Here is a 25,346-nt window from a genome sequence, read left to right as displayed (position 1 = left end):
ACTCCTGCCGGGACCACCATCAAAGGTACCTTGAACTGCCCTACAACTGCCTGGGTGGTGGCCACCGGATCCCCCGTGACTGGTTTAAGCCACCTCCACGGGCTCCTGGTCCCAAACCTGCCTCCTGCAGTCTGTTCTGCGGCCCCCAGAGCCAGGCCTTTAAAGGTGGCCGGCAACTGCTGGCTGCGCAGCAAACCGTGGGCCCCCCAACAGCCCCCGGCCCTCCGGGCTCTCCCGGCCTGTCCTCCTGCTCCAGTTCTTCCCTGGGCCCTCCAGCCAACTCCCCTCCTGCCCCTCCTGGACTTCAGGCCTCAGCCTACTCTCAGGGCTCGCCCTCGGGCCTCACTCAGCTCAAAGGCCACTTCCTCCAAGAAGCCTCCCTGGCCTCCTTCCGTAGACACGTTAGCCCTCCATTCTGTCCACCGCTCCCTGGGTCCCCTGCAATGTCCCTAGTGCCTGTCATAGAGAGGAGTGTGGAATGGAAAACTAGGCCAGGTGTGTCGTCCGGGTGGCAGCAGAGTTTTAAAGTGAACTGGCTCCTGCCGTTTCAAATCCAGCCATTGGCACTTCACACCTTTGGCTCTGGGGGTGGCGGTCAGCGCAGAGCACTCGCCAGCACACGAGGCCCTGGTTCCTTCGCCAGCAGCAAGGGGCAAACCCCACCTGGACGTAAGGCCTCCCCTGGGAGCCACGTGCAGGAGAGCTGGCCGTGGCGGGCCACAGGGAAGCCACGTTCCTGAAGCAGTTGGCAGGAAGGACTTCAGGGGCAGCTTGCCCCACCTTCCTGCCCAGCGCCTGTGGCCACCTGAGTTTCCTAGTTAGTTGGTGAGGGACAGATGACGGGTGAGCTGGAGGGTGGACTACAGGGCTTCACACACAACAAGAAGTGACCATTGCTGCTGCTGCTGCTGTTCCTGTCCCACTGGGCACCCAGATGAAGGGGCAGCTGGTTGTCTTCCAGTGCCCCGTCCAGCCTGGCTCTCTGGACGCCCTCTGGGAACTGGGGGAGCCTGGGAGGGGGACGGCGGGGCCAACACTGCTCTTCTCAGAACAGCCCCAAACCAACCAGGGAGAGGGAGGAGGGCTGAAATGGTGAGGCCAGAAAGAAATTTCCACTCTGAGCCTCCGAAGCACCCAAATGTCACCCGAAGTCACCATGGCCTTTGCCCGTGGTGAAGGAGACTGTGGAGGCGGACGGGGCACAGCTCTGGGGTTCCCACAGTGGAGAGGTGACCGGTGGGAGGGGAAGCAGGGGAGAGCAGAGGCGGTCGAGGCAGAGAGGAGGAATAGAAGCAGAAGGGAAAGAGGACAGGCAGGTACGGCCGGCGTCCACTCCGGGGCCAAGGAGGAAGCCACGCGGGCCTGTGGAAGAGACCAGAAAGAGAATCCAAGAGCTGGACAGAGACCCAGAGCTGCCGTCCGCAGCACGCTCACTCATGCGTGCCACAAACATTCGGGCGCCCGCTCTGTGCCGGCCCGGTGGGGCCTCCCCGAAAGAGTTCTCGGGCAGGAGCAAGGACACTGACCAGACGCGCCCCGACAGAGCGGGTGGGCTGTGAGGAGAAGACAGAAGTGGGCAGCTCATGTGGGCAGCTGGGGGCAGGGTGGTGTGAGCACCGGCCGCAGGCAGGACATGCCAGCCAGGGAGCAGCAGCGGGTGTGCGGTGACTGCCGCCGTCAGCGCCCGCCTGGAGGTGGCCCAGAGGAAGCTGGGCCCTGTCCAGCACCAAGCCGGGCACGTGCCACTCATCCCTCAGCAGCCCTGCCAAGGAGGTGGCATGGCTCATTTCCAGATGGGGAACCAGTGGGACTGAGAAGGCTGCTCAGATGCCCGTGGCCCCAGAGCCGCTGGGCAGATCCGGGAATGGCCAAGCTCATGGCCAATCCCTGTGGCCCCACGGGCCAGGTGAGCGGGAGAGACGCGGGCCAGTCACCTGGCCCTCCCCACTGCAGAACACACCCTAGGGGGCCCAGGGCTTTCGGGGAAAGCCTCTCGGGGATGCACTCGGTGGGGGTGACACCTGCCAGACACCTGTTCAGGACAAAATGCAGACTGTACAAATGGGACAAGGTCCCCACGGTCCTGGCACCTCAGGCTCAAAGGGACCCACAAAAAGCTGCAGTGAGCAGAGCCCTGGAAACCCAAGGGGCACTCCTGGCTCTTCTGTGTGCCCTTGAACAGGCTGCTTAGCCTCTCTGGGCCCCAGTTTCCTCCCCTGTAAAATGGGGATGAGGATGGCCATGGTGTGCAGGTTGATTTTAGGCATGTAATGCGCCCAGTACGGTGCCTGACGTACCAACGGCCTTGGTTAAAAGCTTTACCAGGGCTGGGCTGGGGCTCAGTGGTAGAGTGCTCACCTAGCATGTGCGAGGCCCTGGGTTCGATCCTCAGCACCACATAAAAATAAATAAATAAAATAAAAAAGTATTGTGTCCAACTACAGATAAAAAATAAATATTAAACAAAAGAGCCATTACTATCATTACTAATCGGCTAGCCATTACTAATCGGCTTGGGGGCGATTCAGAGTGACCAGGAGCCCCTCACCTGGCAAGCCGCAGGACCACAGGGGCACCACCCCTCCCTGCGGTGGACTGCACTGGGCCAGGGGTTCTGGGACAGCTGTCCTGAGTGCACTTTTCACTTAGGATGTTTTTGGCTGACGACGGGTTTGCTGGGACACGATCCCCCCCAGGCGGAGGGGGCCTCTGCACAGAGCGGGATGAGCCAGGGGTGCCCCTTCCTCTTACCCGAGCTCCCAGAGCTGGCCCGGGCCTCCCGGGACTCCTGGGCCTTCTCAGTGCCGGGCATCTGCGGCCGGTGCCTGTTGGGTGCGCCCCCGTCTGCGGCGCTGGCCGAGCTCTCCAGGGAGCTGCTGCTGGAGCTGGGCGCCGTGGTCAGCAGGTGCTGCTGCTCCAGCCCGGGCGCCGCCTGGCCCTTATCCGCAGGCAGGTGAGGCTGCGGGAGGAAGAGCAGTCAGCCCCCAGCCTCTCCTCCCCCACCTCCCGTCAGCACTTGAGGCTGCACCACACCCCGGCCCCTGCTCTTTCCACACACAGCACTTTCTGGGAGGTGTGAGTTTCCGTGGTTTTTTGTGTTTCTATTATTAGCATCTAGCCACCCAGCTGGAACCTGAGCCTGAGGAGGGCAGGGGCCATGTGGCCTTCTCCACCCAACAATGACCCAGGGAAAGCGACTTTCCTAAGGTCACCCAGGGCAGCAGCCACAAGCCAAATCCTGTACTCGCTTGCTGTGCAAACACAGACAAGTTACCTAACCCCTCTGTGCCTCCCTGTTCTCATCTCTAAGGTGAGAATAAGAACCTATGTCACAGGGCTGTTGGGAGATTCAACAGCTGAGCAGCCAAATGTGCTTGAACAGCGAGCGGTATGGTAAGCTTCACACAGAAGTAGAGGGAGGACGGCCGCGGCCCAGGCCAGCACACTGCTGATTTCCCTACAGCCTGAGAGCGAAGAATAACTTCATGTTTTTATTTATTTATTTACTTACTTACTCACTTACTTAATTGTTTACTTAGGTACCGGAGATTGAACAAGGGGTACTTAACCACTGAGCCACATCCCCAGCCCTTTTTATTTTTTTGTTTTGCGACAGGGTCTCTCTAGGTGGCCTACAGCCTCGTTAAGTTGCTGAAGCTGGCTTTGAACTTGGGATCCTCCTGCCTCAGCCTCTACCGGGCAGTTTTCGAGTTTTTAAATTGTTTTTAAAAAATCTTTTTTTTTTTTTTTAAGAATAATATTCCAAAACACATGACATTTTGCGCAGTGCAAGCTTCAGCACCTATAAACAAGGTTGGATGGAACGCGGCCTCTCTCACTGTGCCAACTGACTTTCATCCTACAAAAATCAGGCTTGAGGAATTGTCACGGAGACCCTACCATCCACGAAGCTTCCACCTTTACTATCTGGCCCTTGGCAGTAAAGTGTGCTGACCTGAGTCCAATCAATCAGTGAAGAGCAGGGAGCCCTGTCATTGGGGGACCCTCAGCTGCCCCTGCTCCGTGACCATGGTGCCCCCGAGGCTGCCCTGTGATGCCCCCTAATGTCTTTCTAATAAGCCATCGGCTGGCATCTGAGTGCTGCCCACTGCCAGGCACCGCCCCAGGGCCCTCCAGACAGCGTCCCCACAGATTCTCTAACAGTCCAGTGCTGCCCTGGCCTTAGAGGTTTGGAAACGGAGGCACGAGACAACTGTGTCACTTGCCCAAGGTCACGGTTGGGATGAGATACAGCTGGGCTGAAGCCACATTGCCACTTCTCGGTGGCTGGGGTTTCAGGTCTGGAGGCTCAAGACAAGCTCCCTGCCTCCAGACACCCAGGCTGGGCCACTGGGAGACCCCAGACCAAGGCGAGTCTGTCCACGCTGACTAGCAGGAACTCAGGGCCTTGCCTCGGGTCTGGGCAAGCTCTGGATCCCAGGACAAAAGGAGATAGCGGGGCCAGGTTCTGTGGCTGCCAGGACCGCTGACCTACCCAGGATGGGGGAGGGTCGGGCAGAATGAGAACAGGGGACTGAACGGCTGGTGGCCACACCTATCGCTGCAGGGACAGAGGGACAGTCCCGAGTCTTCATCTGCTATAGGGGACAGACAGGGGACCTCACAGGCCAGTTAGCCCTCCAGAGGGAATTCCAGATGTGGCCTGAGCGGAGGCAGGAGTACTGCTGCCCCTTCCTGGGGCTGCCCCTCGCTGGCCAATCACCACCGTCCCCAGCTTGCAGCCCCTCCGTTCCCTGGAGCCAGCCTGGCCCACAGCCTCTGCCTCTGGGCTGGCAGGACCCTGTGCGACTGACCCCATGAGGCCACAGCAGCCCAGCCAGCGTGAGTCCCATGCTCGGTACCACGCGGCTGCCGAGAGCAGGAGGAGCCCAGCCCGTGCCGGGCCGCAGCTGCCCGCTGCACCCTGTGCTCCCAGGTTTGGAGGGACAGAAGGCATTTCAAGCTCACGGTCAGGTTCTGGCCGCTGCCTGATCCCATCCTGCAGCCCTGCTCCGAGCTTGGTCGGTGAGAGGGAGCAACGAGTGTCCCTCCTCACAGCCTCTGGGCAGGGGCTTTCTGGCCTGGGTCTCCCCCAGACCCCTCCCCAGCTTCTGCTCCCAGGCCAGGCATGCTGCCCCTCAGGCCGGTCTGTGTGTGTGGAGGGGTGTGCACCTAGAGGCTGAGGGCGTATGAGGCGCACACCCAGGAGCCTTCGTGTGCAGGGTGGTGTGCGCACGCCTGGTGTGGCCCTGTCAGAGTGTGCCCGGGGGAGGAGAGGCACCTAGGCTTGTGACCCAGGCCCCTCTCATCAGCTGCGCTAGCTTGGGAAAGTCACTTAACTTCTCTGGGCCAAGAGTCCTGGGCCAGGAAAGTGGGACAACAACCACGTGACCTGCGTGTCACAGCGAGACTGGAAGGAGAAAGCCCGCTCAGCACAGCGCCTGACGTCACTCCGCACCCAGCCAACGCGTGCCCTGGTTACCGCGGGAGGCCCGCCTGAGTGTGTCTGGGGGTGGCTGCAGGTGCGCTCACGTGTGTGGAGATGCTGCTTTTCTAAGCAGAGGAAGCCACTGTCCCCCGAGCGCTGGAGGAGCGGGCGAGCTGACTCACGGCTCATCCCGCCCCCGGGCCTCGTGGAGGAACATCACCCACGGGGCTCCCAGCAGGGCTTGCTACCAGCCAGCTGAGGGACAGCAGAGTGGGCACCAGCTCAGCAAGGGGCGGGGCCCCTGGAGGGCGACCAACCCCGAGGGCGGCCTGCTGGGAGGGGGAGGCCGCAGCAGCTCGGACACCTCCGGCCCAACAGGCGGCGAGAAGGCGGAGGCCGCCCCTCAGGCCACCTGCGGAAGCCAGTTCTGCCAACGGCCTGAGCACCTGACCCTGCAGGAGCAACTACAGCTCAGAGCCTCAGTCTCCCCGTCTATAGGGGGGGAGGCTGGTGGTCCCTGCCCGCAGGACGGGAGGATCTGGCACAGGCAGAGCGCCTGGCCTGGGTGAGTGGGTGCTGGCACAGACCTACACGTGTCCTCCCAGCCCCAGGTCAGGATGGCCTTGGAAGCTGGCCATGTGGGGCGTCCACACCACAGAAATGGGAAAGCGCCACAAGTCAGGCTTTGGGTCTTCTCCCCCGGACAGCTGTCACCCGCCGCCACTGGGCTCTCGATGGCTCTCAGCACAGGGGTGGGGCTGTCACCATTGGGCAACACAAACTCGGCAAAGGGAAGGGGAAGCAGGCCTCCTGCACCACCACAGGACATCTGGGCACAAACGTCGGGAAACACTGGCCAAGACAGGGTGGCAGCCGGGCTGCTGGGGCCCAGCCTGGAGGGGACACTTGCTTCATGTGCTACTAGGCAGCTGTCACTGAACTGAAGCAGGAAAAAGTGGGGACATGAGAAACAGTCTGGCCCCCATCAAAATGCCGTAGGGTGGGGCAGAGAGCACTGGGCAGGAGTCCAGGACGGGGCTGAGTGACCTTGGGTAAATCACTGTCCTGCTCTGCAACTTTCCTGTTGGCAAAATCAGGAAATGAAACTAGTCCACGAGATTTCCACAGCCTGGTGTAAGCCCTGGACACTGGGCCACCCGGGGCTCTGCACCCGCAGACCCTGGACAAGAGAACAGAAGGCACCGCTTCTCACTGCAACCCGCCCGCCCAGAAAGAGACCCGAGGACGGGCAGAGGGACACTCACCACTTTGGCTCCTCTCTGTAGGCAGGAGGGTTTCTCTACAAAGAGAGGGGACAAGTCAGGGAGGCGGCTTCCTGGGGCACGGCTCTCCACAGAAGGACCCCGACTGTCCGGCAGGGCCAGCCCCGTTCCTCCCTCTGCCCGAGCCCCTGGCCACCCGCTTCTGCCCACACCCCTCCCGCCCTCAGTGCCCGCTCTCTCCTGGGCATGCTCTTGCCCGGTGGCCTGGTGCTTCCAGACTTTCTGGATAGGAACCCCAGACTCCTGTCCCCCTGGAGAGCCTCAACTGCCCTGGCCGGTCAGCAGCAAAGCTAGCGGCACTGCCCTCTGCCCAGGCCTAAGCTCCCACAGAACAGGAGCCATGGTGTCCAGATCTGGGGTCCGGGTCCGTCTGAGCCCAAGGCGTGCCCAGGGAGGCTCCCGAAGGTCGTCCTGTGGGTGAGGGAAGCCGGGAGGAAAGGAACCTTACTTTTCTTCTGGGTGACGATGACACAGTTCACCAGTCCTATCATCAGCAAGCCCAGGGCTGTCAGCCCCACAATTAGTCCTAGGAAGAAGGGGGGCGCTCAGAGGGCCACAAAGACAAGCTCCACGTCCCAGTGGCACCGTGACTGAGGTGGCCAGGCTACTGCCCGGGAGGAGCCAGACCAGGCCTGAGTCCTTAAGTTCAATGACGAGCCCGTTGGATATTTGTGGGCCACACTCTGTCTGAGGGCCACCAGTCTGAGTCCCCTGGCTGGGCAGTTCTCACCCCAGAAGGGAAGGCCACAAGATGACCAGGCCACACGGGCTCGTCAGAAACAGGGATTATGAGACCATCTCCACGTTAGGCAAACAGCCGACCCTGGGGCACCCCACCCCGGGATTCCTAGTGACATCACCAGGTCCTGGAAGGAAACCAGTCACTGCCACCTGCATCCCAAGACAGACAGGGAGCTCTCAGTGGGACAGAGAGAGAGGAAGGAAGAGAAAGGAGGGAGGGGAGAGGGAGGCCCCTCTGTGGCCTACCGACTGGGAGAGAGATGCTGCTCCCGCTCTCCTTCTGCACGGGCAGCAGGAGGGAGGTGGACAGAGCCGTGCTGGGCCCTGGGGTGGGCTCCATGGACTGGGATCTTGTAGACACCGGCTGGTGTGTGCGGGCTGTCCCCGGGGTCACTCTCAGCCTGGGAGATTCAGATGTGCAGACGGCATCTGTGCTTGCAGTGCCGGGGACGGCCACCGAGTCACAGCTGGGGGAGGAGGAGGCTTGATCAGCAGGCAACAGAGGCCAAGGAGCCTGGGGTGACCAGGCTCAGTCGTGGGAGCCAGATCAGCCAGCAGGGACCCCAGCAGCCAGGACAGGGGAGTCATATGTGTGTCGGACCCTCTCCAGGGTCCACTGGCTCCTGTCCCCACTCCCCTTCTCCCTGTGTGCCCTCTAGTTTGACTCCCGTGGCCAGGTCCTGCTCACCGTCTCCCCCAGGACCACCCCACGGAAAGCCGTCCGGGCACCAGGGCTGGCGAGCTGCTCCTGTCTCAGGCCCCACATCTCCCAGGGACAGCCCCTTCTGCTCTTCAGAGCCAGGGACTCAGCCACTCACATGCGGTGGGGCCGGCAGATGTCTGTGGATGACGTCGTGTTGGAGAACGTCCCTTGGGGACAAGGGTCACACCTCACATCTGAGGTTGCAGTTCCTTCAAGGGGAAAAGTGGAAGTTGTCAACAACTTGAACCCTCCCAGCACAGGGGACCCTGCACCGGAGCCCCAGGGAGCCTGAGGGGCCCAAGGACCTCCTGACTCTCCAGCAGCTCAGGATTTACTCCGATCCACCTCTGGATTCCCAGGCCCTAGTACACAGTCGGTGCCTAATCGGGAGTACTGAAGGAGGGAATGAGTGGTGGCTGGATGAACAGATGCCCCTGGCTGGGCTGGACCGATGGGTTGACACCTGTGACATCCACGGGTGCCTGTGGAGGAGAGGCCCAGGGGTCTCGTACCTGGTCTGGACACGCCGTAGCCGGGCGGGCACCTGCGCATGGCCAGGCAGAGCCCGCAGCTGTCCTGACGCTTCAGCACGCAGTACGAGCCCGGCCTGCAGGCACACACGCGGTTCCGCATCTGTGTGCAGGCTTGGGTCTCCACCTGACCTGGAGGGGGGACAGGGAGCTGGGGTCACTCCTGCCTCTGCCACACCTGCTCTGCCCTCCCAGCCAACCCAGAGCCACAGGGAGCTGGCCTCAGGACCCAGGTGCACCCCCCCACCCAGGGCACAAAAGGCCCTGGCCACCGAGACTCCCAGGCTGCTCCCTGTGCCACCGGCTCCTCAACCTTAACGTGGGCGACGTCCTCCCACCGCCATCCCGAGCTTGAGCTTTCTGCCCCAGGGGACTGGACCAGGGGCTGGTGAGGTGGGGAAGGGAGGGGCCACTCGGAAGCTGGTAAGGAGCTGCAGGGCGCCACGCGTGCCCGGGGGAGGGAAGTGCCGAGGGAGGATGGGGCCACCCTCCTGGGGCCCACTCACCAGACTCGCAGGGGGACCGGCAGCTTATGCACTTGTTGACCACGTTCCAGACCTGGGTGAACGTGCTGGCCTCGCAGGGGGCACACACGGTGTCGGCGGTCTTGGTGCACAGGTTTTTCGCATGGTGACCTAAGGCAACAAGGGCCACCGTGCACTCAGCAGAGTGGGGCTCTGCCAGGACCCCAGGCTCATCGGCTGTGCCCGGGGGCCCGAGGAGCTGCAGCCTTGCCGGGAAGGCCTTTGGGAGGTTCCAACTCCTCCTCCGCAGCTCCTCCACGCGGGCACCTCCAAATCCCTCGCCCCCTGCTCTCCCAGACGCCGGAATCTGCCCCAGAAACCTGCTGTCAGGATGGGAGCTGAGGCCAGAACTGGCGGCCAAGGCCTTCCCTCTCCATAGTTTTAAAAACTCTCCTGCAGCAGGCGGGAAGGCGGGAAGAATGTGGCCCTGGGACCCCAGGGAGGTGAGGGCAGGGGCCTGAGGCCTGGGGAGGGGGCGGGCCCTCACTCCCCGACCCATTCCCAAGGTCTCAGTGCTCTGCTAATCTAGTAACTTCTTAAAGAGACCCTGCCTGGTAACAGAAGGAAAAAGTCCCTTTCCCGGGTGTCAGTGGCCATGGGTATTAACAGGTGACTCATGTTGCTACCCACATCACAAACTAACGGCCCAAAGCCTCTGGTGGCTTCCAGCATCTTAGGGAATAAAATCTAACCCTGCCCTGGCCCCTGCCTGCCTCTTTATCCTCACCCCGGCCTCCTGCCCTTCTCCCACCCTGGGCCACACACATTGGCTCTGCCACGCGGGCTCCACCACAGGGCCTTAGCACCTGTCACTTGTGCTTGGCCTGCTGTTCCCCACATAGCTCACTCCCCTCCTTCTAGGCTCGGCCCAATGTCATCCCCGCAGAGACCTCCCCAGGCCATGGAAACGGAGGGGCCACTCCATCTGTCTCCACCAGCCCCACCGTGCCCTGCTTCCCCCCAGCACCTACTGACAGGACCACGCGTCCATTAGAAAGCAGACTCCACCAAGGTAAGGATTTTGTCTGCCCTGCTCTTAAAACACACAGTAGGTGCCCTATAAAGGATTCTGTCTGCCCCACACTTAAAAAAATATAGCAGGTGCTTTATAAATGCGACACGAGTGAATCACAAACATGTTTGGCTGCACGCAGGGCAAACATGGGGGCAGCTCCCCAGCTGGGCCAGCCCTGGGGAGCACTGGGCCAGGACTCAGGTCCACCATCTGGGAAATGGGTTCATTGAATCAGATCTGCACTGAGCACCTACTATGCGCCACGTATTGGGGACTCAGTGGAGACGAAGGCACAGTCCATGCCCTGTAAGGGCACACAGTGAGGCCAAGGGAGAAACGGGGCCAAAAGCCCATGGTGCAAAAAGAGCTGCCAGGGGCCAGAAGTATGGGGCAGGCTGACCCCTAGAGGAGGGGACAGCTAACACAAGGGATGCAAAGGGATTGCCCACGGCAAGAGCTGCTGGGAAGAGGTCCAGGCAGAGAGGACATCATGTACAAAGGCCCAGGGGCACCAGGGAGCCCCAGCCAACGCTCGGCACTAAGAGTTCAGTAAGAATTGAGGGTGATGGCTCTGCCCCTAACCCCTCAACACATGCGCCCTCCAGGGCCCCGCCCCAGGGTCCCGGCCAGCCCAGAGGCCCCGCGGCTGCTCCTTACCAGGCTGACACTTGCTGCAGCAGACCTGAGCCGTCTCTTGGTAGTATTCGTTCTGCCGGCACGTGTCCCCAGGTTCCAGGGCATAGGGCACCACGGCAACCTGCAATCGGGGAGGCGAGACAGCCGTCAGCTCGGCAGCCGGTCCCCACACCCAGCACCCAGGTCCTGCCTGTGAGCGCTGCCCTCCTGATGGAGCACCTGTCCGGGTGGGACGCAGGGGAAGGGACAGCCTGGCCTCCTCCGCCTCCATCCTCAGTGTAGCACACAGTCTGCAGGTGGAGGCGAAGAGCCAGAGGGCGGGGCTGCACGGTGACTGCTGGGGCGGGGCTGGCAGGGTGACTGCTGGGGTGGTCCTGCCCCAGCCTGCAGCCCGCGAGCAGAGAGCGGCCAGGGGAAATGCACATGCCTGCAGCCAGCGCTGCGATCCTGAGGGCTTATGGGGCTCAGGCGCCACTTGGATCCCTGTCACCAGCAGGGTGGCTGTTCCTGGTAGCCACTGTCACCTGGTAAGGGCTCTCAGTTCCCTGGCCTCAGGATGGGACCCACTCTGGTGCACCTCCCAGCCCGGAGCCCCGGGAACCAAGCCAAACCTGGCTCCAGCTGCCCCCACTCAGCCCTGCTTCGCCCCGTCCCCTGCCTGTCCTGCTGCCCCAGGCCCCTTCTCCATTAAATCCCTGTTGCAGACCCCTGTCCCAGGCTCAGCTGTGGGACCTCAGCAAGACCCACCTCCCGGCCACCCGACGCAGGGCTGCTTCCTGTGGCTACCGCAGAGAACAGGAAACGGAGGCCCAAGGAGGGCAGGTCACTTGCCCAAGGACCCAGGGCCAAGGACAAAGAAGGACTTTAATCCCGACTTCACCACTTATGATCTCAGTACTGGGCCCCCACCTCCAGGAAGAGAGAGCAAAACAAAGGAATGAATGAGAAGAGAGAGAGAGGAGAGGAAAACAGCACACGGCTGGACAGACGGACCGACTCAGAGCGCTCCTCCCTCGGGTCTCTGAGTGACCTCACCACTGTGCCTGTCCCAGGGCCCCGGCCACACACCCCTCTCCTGCCCCTCCTTTTGTTTGAGACCGGCCATCCGGGCTTTCAGAGGCAGGCGTCCATCGGCCGCCTCTGCGGGCCGTGAGCACCCCAACGTGGGCGTGCACGTGTGTCTCCAGGCCAAGAGCTGACTGTACGCACACACCCAGAGGCAGTCCTCCAGACACCGCCTTGGGGTGACCAGGGTGGCCGTAGGTCAGAGTTGAGGGCTGGCGGGTGTCCCACCAGCAGCAGCCACGTGTGGGCAGGAGCGCAATAAACCTTCATTAAGTGAGGTAAGGCTTCCACAGTTTCTTTTCCTTATTCTACCACTTACCAGCTGAGCGGCCTTAGGCAAGGGCCTCAACCTCTCTGACTCGAATTCCTAACACAGAAGCAAGTGAGATATCCAAACTATTTGCCAACACCACACGAGTGCTGACCAGTCACACTGGACATCAGCTGTAAACAAACCACCAGAAAGATGCCAGCGACCCCCGGGCAGTGGAGACAGGCCAAATTCCCATGATCCAAGGGGATGGGACTCGGTCTTCACTCCCTGTCCACAGCACTGCCTGGGAGTCAGGGCTGCCCAGAGCCGGGGTGCTGGCCCTTGGAGGGTCACTACAGTGAGTGACAAGTGGGCCCACGACCCAGTCTTCCCAGCTCAGCCTGGCGGGCAGCACTGACTCTCTGGCTGCTCGTGGCGTCACAGGGCTGGGTCCTGCTGCAGTCCGCGCTCCTCCCGCCCCACACCTGAGCTATCTCCTGCTTCCTCTGCAAATTCCTCTGAAGGGCCCTCCGCCAGCCAGCAGCCTCCCACCCGCACCCTGCAGGAATCACCAGGGTCCCTCCTCCTGACCCTCCTCCCTCATGGCTCCCGGTGGACAGGGCTGCCACGGGTTGACTCTCCAGGTGACCCCCCCAGCTGGCAGGACACTCTGCCCGGCCTCGCATGGTCGGGGCTCTGCTGTGGCTGATCTAAGCAGGGGGCTTCATTGCCATGTCATTCCCTGGCCTGTGTCCAAGCCACCCTGCCCCTCCAGGCCCAGTCCGCTCTGGCCAGGTGGGAGAGAAGCAGCTCGCTGGGCAGGGGAGGCGGGCCGTGCTGCAGCACCCAGAGTCTGAAACAGCAACGGCAAAGCCCTCTGGGAACTCGCATGTGCAGGGGTCCACGGGCACACGCATGTGCACACGCGATCCCAGGACTTCTTCCCCCCTCACCAGGTGACACAGCACGTTCCCAGGCACCCTGGACAAAAGGTAAAGCCAGGGCCGGGAGCCATGGCAGAGCTTCTCAGCGTGTGGAGCCTCACTGCTGGTGGCCAAGGCTCCTGGGGGCCTGTCACTAATGCTGACTTCCACTCCCACCGTGGGGGGCTCTCGGGCCCAGAGCTGCACTGTTAGGAAAAGGAGAAGGAGGAAGAGCAAGGAGCCCCTGCGGTGACCGCGGGCTCTGCTGCCCAACGTGATCTGATCTGAATACTCAGCCCCATGGTGGAGCAGGGTGGCCTGGGCAGGGCCAGGGGACAGCACCTGGGGACCCTCTGTCTTCACAGCTCCTTCAGCACAGACCATTCAACTGGACGTTAACTGCCCCAGGGGCCGGCCTGCCCCCAGGCCCCACGCTGGCCCACCCAGGGGGAGCGGCTCCGGGCTCTGACAGCCCCTGCCAGCTGCCCCTTCCCCCAGCATGGCCAGGGCAGGGAGGAGCTGAGGTGCCAGGGCTCCACGGCTTCACCCCATGCACAGCTACGGGAACCGTGCTCATCTGGGACGCGGGCAGCTCCAGGCAGCCAAGAGAAACCCTGCCCCGTCTGGGGGAAGGCTTCCCGCCAGCGGCGAAAGGCCTGATGGGAGAGGGCGCTGCCCAGGCCAAGTCTGGGCTCTCACCCTGGCAGGGCCGAGCCTCCTCCTCCCAGGTTCTGTTCTTGTCTGGAAGTTGTTGTGAACAAGCCTCCTGCTTGGCTTCCTCCTGCTGCTGTGACCCACCCACTGTCCAGGCCTCAGCCCCCCAGCAAACTCCAGGCCTGTTTATCCTCGGGACACAGAAAAGAAACAACCCTCATCCCCGTCATGGCCAAACAATGAGGAACAGAAAGCCCCCGAGCAGGACAGAAGGTCATTCCCTCCACGCAGCCTCCTCGGAGCAGGGCGGAGTCCAAATGACAGCCCTCGGAGCTCAGGGACACCACAGGGACCCCGCCAGCTGGAGGGCCCAGAAGTCCCCAGAATGTGGCAGCGGCCTCTGGGCGGCGCAGGGCCAGGGGGCCGCCAGCTCCCTTGTTTGAGTTGGGGGGTTCAGATTCACACCCCACCCGCCCGCGGGGGATGTGACACTGTAAAATGAGGAAATTCAACGGCTGGCACGCGATCCTGTCAGCGCGTTCAGCAGACACAGCCTTTCAAACCCCGTGGAAATCTGGAAATCACGGAGGAGAGCGAGCACCATGGACCCGTGGGGAACCGTGAGCCAGCGGTGAGGGGACTGGAGGAGAGAGACACGAAAGATGACGATGGCTGATCAGTGATGACAAAGACCGAGGTTTCAGAGGATGATGACAGAGGGAAGGAAAGAAGGAAGGACGCCGTCCCCTCAGCCTCCGGTGGCCCTGCTGGAGGAACCCTGGAGGGGACAAGAGTCTGGGAACAGATGGCCAAAACGCAGAGGCTGGGTCTCAAGTGGCCCGTCAGAAGATGATGTGGCTACAAGTCCTTGCAAGACAGTGAGCTTGGGGCCCAGGCACAGTGGTGCACAGTGGTAATCCCAGTACCTTGGAAGGCTAAGGCAGGAGCACCGCAGGTTTGAGGCCAGCCTCAGCCACTTAGTAAACCCTGTCTCAAATTTTAAAAAGGGCTGGGGATGCCGCTCAAGGGTGAGTTTAATATCCAGCACCCGAAAAAAAAAATTTTTTTTTTAAAGTGAGCCTCAGAGACCTGCTGGGGCAAAGCTCCAACGTGACCAGACCTCCAGGGTCCAGCCGGCTCCCCTGGGAAGCTAGGCCTGTTGTCCTGCCCTCATGCCCCGCCTCTTCCCACCCCAGAGGACTCCCAGAGCACAGTGGTGGACGGGGCCAAGCAGCTGCACAGGTCTCTGTGGTTTGGGGGTCTACATCACCCCTCGGGGCCTGGACAGCCTGGGACTGGTGATGTGTCCTGCGCACAGACCGAGGTCCTGCCAGAAGCCAAAGTGGGGGCTGTCGGTTCTTTCTGTTTATAAATAGAGGAAGGAAGGAATGGGGGCAGCCTGGGGAGGAGGAAGCGGCTACCACGGGGAGGGGTCATGGGAAAGTGGTGGGGCTGCAGCCCCTGCTCCTCTGCCCCCTCCACGCAGTACCTGGGGACTTCGTGGCTCTCGGACTTTCCAGAAATCCCCTCAGATGCCAGCTGCCCTGGGAGCAGGCACACTGCCAGCCTCCCCCAGAGAGCCCCCCGGGAGGGGATCTGCCAGCCGAGGCAGAAAGGGGTCACAACGGGGAGAAGGCGGCAGCGGGGAGCTTGGGGCTCTGCGGGCAGGGAGCACTCCTTCAACTTGGCCTTTACACTGCTCAGACCCAGGAAAGGCACCTGCTGTGTGCGACACGGTGCTGGGCACATTCGCACGAAGCTTCCTCTTATCCTGTTCCCTGCACCGAAGCCATGAGGCCGGGATGACCCCATTTTGCAGACGTAGAAATGGAGGCTTCGGGAGAATCGATGCCAATTGTCTGAGGCTGAGAAGTTGGTGAGAGGCAGACGAGGCGCTTGTGGCAGTTCCATCTGCCTCCTGCCCTCCCCCAATTCTATACCCTGTGGGCTTGTCCTGCTCCTCAATTTACAGGGGCCCCCAGAGGGGGTGACTCTCAAGAATGCAGTAAGCAAGTGTGGACATTTGGGGGACTGTCCCAGGGCCTCGGGGCAGACACCACGGCTATGGAGAGAGGCAGGGGCACCTGCCCGAAGACCCGAGGACCCGCGGACCCCCATGCGTGTGGGAACCGTTTTCAAGCAATAGAGAAACCACATCATTTGCGTGGCAGGTCCCCAGGGCCCTGGGGCATGATGGGGGGGTAGCAGAGGTGCTTAGCCTTGATCTTGGGGATTTGCAGGAACCCTGTGGATCGTGGAGTGCAGCCACATCAGGCCAGGCTGTCACATTGGAGACCCATCTGCCATCACGGGGACGAACAGCATGTGAGTCAGGAAGGACCAACCCCATCACAGGCAGGCAGTCCAAGGGTGACACGTCCCACCCGCGGCCTGCTGCTTGTGATGTGAGCTGGGCAGACAGGAAGCCTGGGCCGGGATCCAGTTCTTGGGGCCAGCCTTTGTGCTGTGTGACAAGGTACAAGAATGCCGAGGCGTGGTCCTTGCCTCCAAGCAATGCTCAGTCTGGTGACGGAGATGTCCCAACCCCTCCCTGCTGTCACCTCCCTCAAGGCCCATGGCTCTGCCCTTCTCAGCCTCCCATGGCCCCTCGGTGGCACCCGGGCATCTCTTGCCACCTCCTCGCCCTCTCCCCCACCTTCGTCCCACCCTCCTCACTGGCCCCCGGTGAGCGTTTCCACGGCACCCACTGCCCTGCGGCCGGAGCACAGCCTCGGTAGCTGGGTGCCCCGTGAGCCCGGCCCTGCCAGCACCTGTCACTGTCTCTGGCCAAGAGCAGCTCTTGGCTCCAGCACCCTCCTGTCACCCTGCTGTGTCCCACAGGGCTGACCCTCCGCTACCACCTCAAGGAGACCTGGGGTCAGAGTCCCCTCCTGGGGGCTCCTGTGACCACCCCATCCCTTTACTGCCCAGGCCAGCCCATGTGTTAGTTACTTTGTTCACCTGTGCCCCCATCAAGGGGCCACAATTCCCCGACACTCTGCCATGAGCTCTGAGCCAGACACCTGGCCTTACCCAATTCTGCCACTCTCCTGTCTCTGTTTTGTCAACTATCAAAGGGGACAGGGCAGCTAAGATTCAACAAGTCAACCCACATGAAGGTCTGGGTACTGTGCCTGGAGGCAGTGAGACTTCCTTTACTACTCACTGCTGTGTCCAGCCAGGGCTCACCCCAGCAGGTGCCTGAGAGGTGCTACAAGGCTCGGCCAACGCCCATGTCTTAACTTCCAATTATTTAAAATGAGCTGGCCTTGGGGGAGTCCTGGGGGGCATTCCCAGGGGGCAGACTGAGGGGCAGTTTGCAGATCCCAGCCCTGCCCGGTGGCTGGAGTCTAAACCCTGAGCTTAACCTCCAGCCGCGGTCACCCACCCCCAGCCGGCAGGAAGAAGGAGGCGCTCCGTGCTTTCAACAGCTGGGCCCTGCCTGGCACCCAGGAAGCGCCCCCTGGGCAGCAGCGCTCGGCATCCCAGCACCTCGCGGCCCTGATGGGAAGCAGCAGAGACACACGTGGTTCCACCGGACCAAAGCGGGAAGAGCAGAGGGGTCCTGAAAGGTGCCAACAGCAGAGCCAGGAGGCCTGGGGGTCCAGGCCCCCAGTGCCCCTCCCACACCTGAGATGGGCGGGCAGCCAGCCCTGCCCAGTGTCATGCCCACCCCAGCCAGGGGCCCAGCCTGGGGTGACCCTGGCCGGCCTGTGACTGAACAAGAGCTCCAGGAACACTCCAGGATCAGGTAGCTCAGCTCAGGCGGGGGCAGATCTAAGGCCAGAGGGGCCTCTGTTGTAAGATGAGGTGGGGGGACAGAACCCCTCCCTACGACTAGGTCCAATCCGGAGGCCACTTAGTCCCGCTCCCTCCCATACCTCCTTCCCGCTCTGCTGCCTTCTCCAGTCCTAACCCTCACCCAAACCACCGCCGCGGCCTCCTAACGGGCCTCCCTGCCTCCAGCCTCTCCATCCCATCTGTGCTTCACACTGAGGCCACCGTGGTCTTCCTAATCCACTCTCTGCCTGTCTCTCCCTTGCTCAAAAACCATCAACGGGGGCTGGGGATATAGCCCAGTTGGTAGAGTGCTTGCCTCCCATGCACAAGGCCCTGGGTTCAATCCCCAGCACCACCAAAACAAAAAACCATCAGTGGCTCCCAATGCCTCCTTCTCCATACAGAATATAAACTAGAAGGCCCGGTTCTGCACCCAGACTGCCTCCCTCCTGAGCAGGCAGCCTTGAAGAGGTTGCTTTTCTGTGTGGTTTTATTTTTATTCCCTCTTTTAATTTTATTTATGTATTGGTGGGGTCTGGAGAGAGAACCCGGGGTCCTACACGTGCTGAGCACATGCACTGCCACTGAGCGATGCAGGCAGACAGTTCTGTGTCATCCTAACATAAATAAATAAACAAAGGAGGTTAACAAACCTCAGTCTTTTCAGGCATAGAATAGGACTGAGAATAGTGTACACCAGAATTATAGTTGTTATAAATTCTTATTTTTTAATTGGTTTTGGGGGTTGAAACCTGGGCTCTTCACCCCTGAGCTACATCCTGGGCACCACCACCCTTTATTTTTGGAGACAGGGCCTCTCACTAAGTTCCTGAGGCTAGCCTGTGATTCTCCTGCCTCGACCTTCCGAGTAGCTGGGATTACAGGCGGGTGCCACTGTGCCTGGTGGTTGCTGTGGTCATGAAATATAATTAGTGTCACTTCTTCCCTAAACTGGACCCACTCAGAGCCTCCTGGGCCACCACTGGGCCTGCACACAGTCCAGCCTCCTCTCTGCTCTCCTGCCTCCACACCTCCCCGTCCACCACCGCAGCTGGGACCCCAATGCCCCTCCCAGGATTCAGGGGGAGTTCCCTGTGGGGCACTGAGGAGGGTGTGATGGGGGGAGACCCAGGAAGGTGACAAGACAGGCTGAGAGCAGACGGAGGCAGGCGGATCCGCGGGGTGAGGGGCGGTGGCTGGGGAGCATGGGGACTCCTGCCAAGGGAGGGGGCGCAGGAGCGGGAAGGATGCAGCAGGAAGGAGCAGTATTGGGGCTCATGAACCCAGAGGAGCAGGAGACACAAGCCAGGACAGTTGGTGACAAGGTCACCAGGGCCTCTGAGAGTGGCAGACAGAAGCCAGGGCTGTAGGTCAGCAGGAGGAAGGACAGGCAGAGCAGCTAGGATGCTGGCATGAGTCCTGCTCCCTGAGGCCAGGGCTGGAGCCCTTCCTGGGAGAACCATCGTCAAGTCCGGAGCTGGGCCACCTGAGCCTCACTCCACGCCCAGCCTGACCCCCTGATCACCACCAGGCGAACACCTGGGCTCACAGGATCCTCAGGCTGACCTCAGGCTGGGGCTGAGTAGCTGAGGTTTGGATCGAGTGACCAAGTGACCAAGTTCTCCTGGAGCTGAAGGCTCGGCCAGCGCTGGCCTAGGCCCCAGCCCCGCTCCGTCCACTGCCGGGCCTCTCCCAGGAGGCCTCCCCCAACGGTTGGGAAGATGTTCTTACACACTGCCCGGCCCCCAAAATCCCTTCCCGCGCCCTCTCACCCTCAGGCTCACTCAATTCCCTGACCCCTCAGCCACTCTGCAGGCCAAGGTCAGACTGCAACAGATTCTGAGCTGCTCTGGACAGCAAAGGAAACCAGGGCCCCCTGGGGACTTCTGCCCGGCCGCTGACCAGAGAGCGGAGGCCAACCCGGAGGACAGAGCGAGGCTCACTGGAGGCCCCAGCTCTCGGAACAGGAGCCTTGGGCCTCGCCGTCCCTCTGTGCAGCCGAGCAGACCCACTAGTGTCTGCTACCAACACGGGGTGGGGCAGGGGCCTCCTGGGCTGCGAGGGGACACCCCGCTCCAGGTGTGGGCCGCTGGCAGGCAGGCCTTCTGGTTCTTCACCATAACCGGTTGTTGGTAACCTCGGCAGGCAACAGCCACCAAGCAGCAGCGGAGGAGCAGAGGTCGCACATCCCCAGGAAGGTGGGTGGGACAGAGGACAGAGCTGCAGCCTCAGGCCAGCCGCCCCCACGCCCTCGGCTGCACCCCCAGGCAGAAGGAAACCCACTCCCGCGACGTGCCTTGAAGAAGGGCGCCTTGAAGGGACACTTCCTCCTTCCCCGCTCTCAGCCGAGTGCCCCAAACCACAGTGGCGTCACCACCGTTGTGAGGTCACAGGGTGTCAAGGTGGAAAAAGACCCAGTGCCCCAAACCACAGTGGCGTCACCACCCGACGTGAGGTCACAGGGTGTCCTGGTGGAAAAAGACCTGGGCCCCAGGGGCTGGGCCTACGGGTGACAGCTGGGGGGATGGGACGGTGGCGGGGCAGGACTCAGAACCAGGGCCCACCCGGGGGCAAGTACCTGTTCTGGGGACATGGGGGCTCTTAGAGGAGAACGCCCGACTTCCCTGAACCTGTGGGTTCCCAGACAGGGCCCTGCAGGGGACAGGGCGGCCGGGCTTCCCAGCATCCCAGCCCGGGCAGGGCCTCGCCTCTGCGGCACAGCCAGTGTGCGCGCCCAGGGGCAGCGGGAGGAAACCCAGGAGCCCAGCTCTGCCTGGGGCCCCTGCACCTCGGCTTCAGCCAGCTCACAGGTGGCCATGAACCTGGTGCCACTGAGGCCTGCGTCAAGAAACATTCAGCCAAACCAAGTGGCACTGAGGGGACGTGAGCAGTGGGAGGGCCCGGCTCCTTCCTCGGAAAGCGCAGCCCCCACTGGACCCTGAACCTGGGACCTTTGTCAAACCCACTCAAAGCTGAGTCCACCACTAAGCCACATCCCTAGGGGTCTCGCTAAGTTGCTCAGTGGGTAAGTGCCTCTGGGTTCCATCCCCAGAACAACAACAACAAAAAGAACAGGGAAAATAAAGCAGATGGGGGATGAGGGTACCTGCTGGGGCTTACAGGTCAGGTGATTTATTGGAGCAGAAGGAAATGGGGGCGTGAGAATAGGAGAAGTCACACAAAACAAAAGGAAAAGCAAGTGCAAAGGCCCTGAGGTGGGCAGAAAAGCACCAACCTGACAAAACAGGGAGAGCGAAGCTGATGGGCAGCCAAACAGCACAGCAGGCGGGTGGCAAAGCTCCTGCCCTTCCGACACACAAACACTCTGGGTGCTCCTCTAGGAAGCACTGGATGGGAAGAACCAGTGTCACCCAGGCCTGGAGGATAGTGCTCCAGGGACTCACTGGGCTGGGCCCAGGACAAGACAAGAGTCGGGGCCACTCTCTGACACAAGAATCCCAGGCGAATTCTCTCTCCAGGTGAAGAGATGAGAAAACAGAGGCAGAAACAAAACAGATGAGAAGCAAGGGCAGTTGGGGTGGAGCCAGTAAGGTCTGGGGTCTCCTCGAGGCTGGCTCCTGGAGGACTGGCCTGGGGTCCTCAGAGCAGGGCCCTGGGCTGGGCATGGAGTAGGCATCCATGGGGGGTGGGGATGGGTGAGTGACTGGCACTGCATGAGGGTGCCTGGCCATCTGGCCACTGCCCTGTGAAGGGGTGCCCGATCACCAGGTCACACCCTCAGTCAGCACAGAGATGCCCAACAGGGAAATCAGGCAGGGGACAAAGGAACAGAGATACGGTGAAGCAGGAAAGGGCCCACAGGGCTCCCGGACTCCACTCCAGTGACCGGTTCAGGAGCCCCCAGCCTCTCTCCTGCTTGGCCCCTGATGAGGAGGCAAGCAGAAGCCCCTCAGCCGCCTCCCCAGACATCAGGGGCCCTGGCATCCGCAATACCTCTCCCCCACCCCGCCAGCTTCCCTGGCACTGATTTGGCAAGTGGACGAATAACCGAGGGAGCGGTGCCTCCCACGACTGGAGCATGCAGCTATTCCAGGGAGCCTGCCTCACCTGTAGCCACTCGGGTCTCCTGGGGGCCTTTCCACAGTTCAACCCTGCTGAGCAGGTGTGGGGACACAGGCCTGGGGCAGCCCTGCACTCAAGCCCCATCCCCACCCCCAGCTCGGTGATGGCCGGAAGTGCCATGACCTCTCTGGACCTGTTGCCACATCTCTCAAAGGGAACAGCAGCGCCCACCTCTTAGGAGCCGCTGGAAGGCAGGCTTCAGGGTGATTCTGAGACAAAGTGCCCAACACTTATGTGTCCAAACACCAGGAGCCATCGTGGTACCAATCATGAGAAGGAAGAAGCCACAGTCCAGCCCTCAGGGCCCTTCGAGACACCAGGGTTGGGATACAGAATGGAATGTGTCCTCGAAGGGAACAAAAGGCCATGTACTCAAAGACCAGATAAAACCCCAGTGGGAGAATGAGACAGCCTGTCCCAAATGGCCTGGAGGGATGGGGTGAGGGTGGGCCACCTGGCCGTCAGTTTCAGGGGTGCGGAGTACATGGGGGCAGAGGGAGAGCAGATGCCTCACTCTGGCCTGGGATACATGGGGACTTTCCGTCTTGGCCACTGGGAGCCTGGAGGCAGAGAGGTGCTCCGGGCTTGAGGAGGGTCTCCGTCAAGGAGGACCCATGGGGAGTAGGGGCAAGGGCAGGAGCCTGGCTAGGAGTCTGGCAACCGTCCCGGGAGGCAGGGATCTGAGCTGGGAGTCGGGGTGCTCAGGCAGGAAGCGAGGGAAACCCCTAGAGCAATTCCAACTCCCTCAGCTGGTGTCCTGCAGGCCCTGGGCCTGCCTCATCCCCTGCCAGGAGCTCACATGCCAGCCAGGGGCTCACCCAGGCAGCCCCAGCTCAGGTGCAGGAAGGCAGTACCTGTGACAAGACCCAAAGTCCCCAGTCAGGATGGCCACCATAGGCCACCCACAACTCACACACGGCCCTCAGAGCTGGAACTGTCCCGATCCAAAGGCTATCCTGGACCTCCCCTGGGGCAGCCCCCCAGGACCCCTCCTGGTACCCACTGTCAATTCTAGTCTAAGAGCCCCCCTCCCCTTTCCTGGAGAACTGGGCTCCCTAGCCCTGGATCGTGGTGGTGTCACCTCCTGTCACCACAGCAGCCAACGCCATCTCCACGCTCCACCCTACAGGTCAGACAGGTCAACACACCCTGTGTCCATCAGGGTGGGCTCAGGAGGAAGGAGGAAGGCACACCTTGGGAGAAAGACAGGGATGCCCTTTGAGAAAAGAGCACCCCCCCCAGTCCTTCCAATGACCCCCAAGCCCTCAGGGCCTCAGTTTTCCCTCCGTAAAACCAGGTTAGCCCATCTCACCAGCCACGGAGAAACAGGACCCCGCCACCTAGAGACCCGGCCTTGCTACTGTGGGTGTGGTGTGAATACTGAATATGGGGTCTCTGTTGTCTTCATCCTCCGGGGGCCCCTTGGAGAGCACCTCTGCCTTGCCTGATGGCCAGCCAAGAGGCCCCCGGCGGGGTCCTGTCCCGAGCCCACCAACAGACCCGCAGGGGCCCCAGGACCTATCAGAGGAGTCCCGGGAGGAGCTGGGCAGGGGCAACGGGGCGGCTCGCTACACACCTGGCCCGCAGCCTCCGACACGCAGCCCAAGCATTTCTAAGAAAGAGCAAAGCCCCGGCGGCGCGGAGGAGGAAGTCTTCTGAAGAGGGCGCCTGACCTGGGCAGTGGGGACAGCGCCCCAGACAGCCCCCTCCCCGCCGGGCGGGAGGGAAGGGCTGCCCCAGCACCGCAAGGGAAGAGGACGGGGGTTCTGGGTCTAGCGGGGCTCCAGCTGCTCGGCCCCAAAAGCCCCGGCCCGCGCGGGCCCAGGAGCCGAGGTGCGTCCCCGAAGGCGACGGCGGCGGAGCTGCCGAGAACCCAGTTCCACCCGAGGCGCACGTGTGCCGGGCCCACGGTGCCCAGATGGTCCCCATAGGCGCGTGGCGCGTCCCAGGGAGCAGGACGGCGACCCTGTCCTCCCAGCTCCTCGGCACCAGGATGGGCACGGTGGGCTCTGTCCTCCGTGGCCGCGCGAGTCACCCACCTGGGCGGGCACGGCGTGCCCCGCCGCCCAGAGCTGCAGTCCGACGGCCAGCGCGGCCCAGAGGGCGGCAGGCGCCATGTGCGGCGGCGGGTCCGGCGGGCTGCGCCCTCGAGCCCAGGCCCCCAGAACCTCTGCTTGCGCTGCGCTCCCCTCCGGCGGCTGCTACTGAAAGCGAAAGCCCGCGGGGCCGCGAGCCCCAGGGCAGGGGCGGGGCCACCGAGGACACGCCCCACGCCCTAAGCCGCCCGCTCTCCCCCACCACTGCGAGCCACCCTTCCAGCGGAGGGCAAGGGACCCGCACTGGGGACAGCTGGGCCTCTTCTCCTGCCCTCCTCCACCCACCCGCTTCGGTTCCTACCAGCCACCCCTCCAGAAGGGTAGGACCACCTCGGAAAAACATGCCCCAAAGCTGACACCCGTGTAGGGGACCCAGGGCTTCTAGATCATTCGCTCATTTAGACTCTAGAGCCAGACCACCTGCCTATGAATCTCTGCTCCTCCCAGGGCCTTTCGGAAGATACATGAGATACACAGTAGATAGGTGTTATGTGTGTTTATAAATAAATGTCTCTGTCATGTAAGAAGCACTGTATAAGCACTAGCTGGCCCTCCCCTGACCCCCTACCGGGGACTAAACCCAGGGGCACTTTACCACTGAGCTATATCTCCAGCCTTTGTATTTTAATTTTGAGCCCTTCTGCCGAGGCTGGACTGGAACCTTTGCCTCAGTCTGATGCTCCTGCCTCCGAGGCCCAAGCACTGGGAATTAGAGGCAAGAGTGGACTCTCTGGGTGCTTTTGCTGTTCTTACTGCTTTTCTTTTGTTCCTCCTTAAACATTCACAGAAACCTTTGGAATGAGCCAGACACCGCCCTGTCCTTCCTGAGTCTTCTCAGCTGGCAAATCAGAAGCTGGCAGAGGAAGCCCTCCAAGAAGCCACGGGGGCCACCTGAGCTAGCTCATGCCAAGACCAGCAGGGCTGCTCTCCTGGGATTTCTTTCGTCTCTGACCGCCCACTCTAGCTGACATCCCTGCCCCCTCACTTAGAGTGTCAGCCCCTAATGCCACAGCCAGTCCTGTGTGGCCAGAAAGCCTTCTTCCAGCCCAGCGCAGGGGTGTTTTGGAGGGGTGGGGAGTGGCAGTGGTCTGTTCTGCATGCTTCCACCGGCTGCTGAGGAGGTACAGAGGCCTGTGTCAGGCCACCAATCCCCATCAAGGAGACCACATGGATGGTACTTCTAGGTGCTGAGAGAGAAACCAGGAAGTGACCCGTGGAGGGTGGAAAATCCCAACTCCTGGTCAGGAGTCTGGGGAATCACCTGGTTCCCACGTTTCTGCAACACGGGCCAGGCTGAGGGCGCAGCTGCCGTAACTGTGCAGAGAGGGACAGCCACCAGGGCATGCATCAGGAGTTGTCCCGGCCCTTACAGCTCATGTGGGAACAGTTTGGAGGAGACAGTGGAAGGTTAGTTATTAGTTGCCTGCATGTCTCAGTCCTCTCTGAGTGGGATGCCCCTGGAGGAAGCAGGGGATAGTAGTTGTCCCTGTATGTCCCACATATCTCCCACCCAGTGGGTCCCTCCAGCTGGCAAGTGGCACCATCAGAAACCACAGTGGGAGCCTCCTGCCATGAGTTCCTGTCTTGGTCTGTGTTCTGTTGTGACAACCCAGTGTCACACTATAAGGAGAA

At 61.7% G+C, this 25,346-nt stretch overlaps 1 protein-coding gene and 1 long non-coding RNA gene across 2 annotated transcripts in view; one reads left to right on the top strand and one right to left on the bottom strand.

Annotated features, from left to right (window-relative positions):
* Tnfrsf1b (TNF receptor superfamily member 1B) overlaps positions 1-23,842 on the bottom strand; it is a 26,627-nt gene extending 2,785 nt beyond the window's left edge. The window contains exons 1-9 of the mRNA XM_078025305.1: positions 23,658-23,842; positions 10,882-10,981; positions 9,192-9,320; positions 8,668-8,817; positions 8,271-8,364; positions 7,699-7,919; positions 7,160-7,237; positions 6,694-6,728; positions 2,752-2,959 (exon numbers count right to left, since the gene is read on the bottom strand). Of these exons, the coding sequence (XP_077881431.1) occupies positions 2,752-2,959; positions 6,694-6,728; positions 7,160-7,237; positions 7,699-7,919; positions 8,271-8,364; positions 8,668-8,817; positions 9,192-9,320; positions 10,882-10,981; positions 23,658-23,735 (1,093 nt within the window). The 5' untranslated portion in view covers positions 23,736-23,842. The remainder of the gene's footprint in view (positions 1-2,751; positions 2,960-6,693; positions 6,729-7,159; positions 7,238-7,698; positions 7,920-8,270; positions 8,365-8,667; positions 8,818-9,191; positions 9,321-10,881; positions 10,982-23,657) is intronic.
* LOC144367867 (uncharacterized) lies at positions 23,811-25,346 on the top strand. The gene is made up of 2 exons (XR_013427419.1): positions 23,811-24,034; positions 24,502-25,346. It is a non-coding gene; the product is annotated as an uncharacterized LOC144367867 (long non-coding RNA).

The sequence above is a fragment of the Ictidomys tridecemlineatus genome, chromosome 11 (genome assembly GCF_052094955.1).
Source record: "Ictidomys tridecemlineatus isolate mIctTri1 chromosome 11, mIctTri1.hap1, whole genome shotgun sequence".
NCBI lineage: Eukaryota > Metazoa > Chordata > Mammalia > Rodentia > Sciuridae > Ictidomys > Ictidomys tridecemlineatus.
Note: the sequence above shows the minus strand (reverse complement) of the source record. Positions and strands in the feature narration are given on the sequence as shown.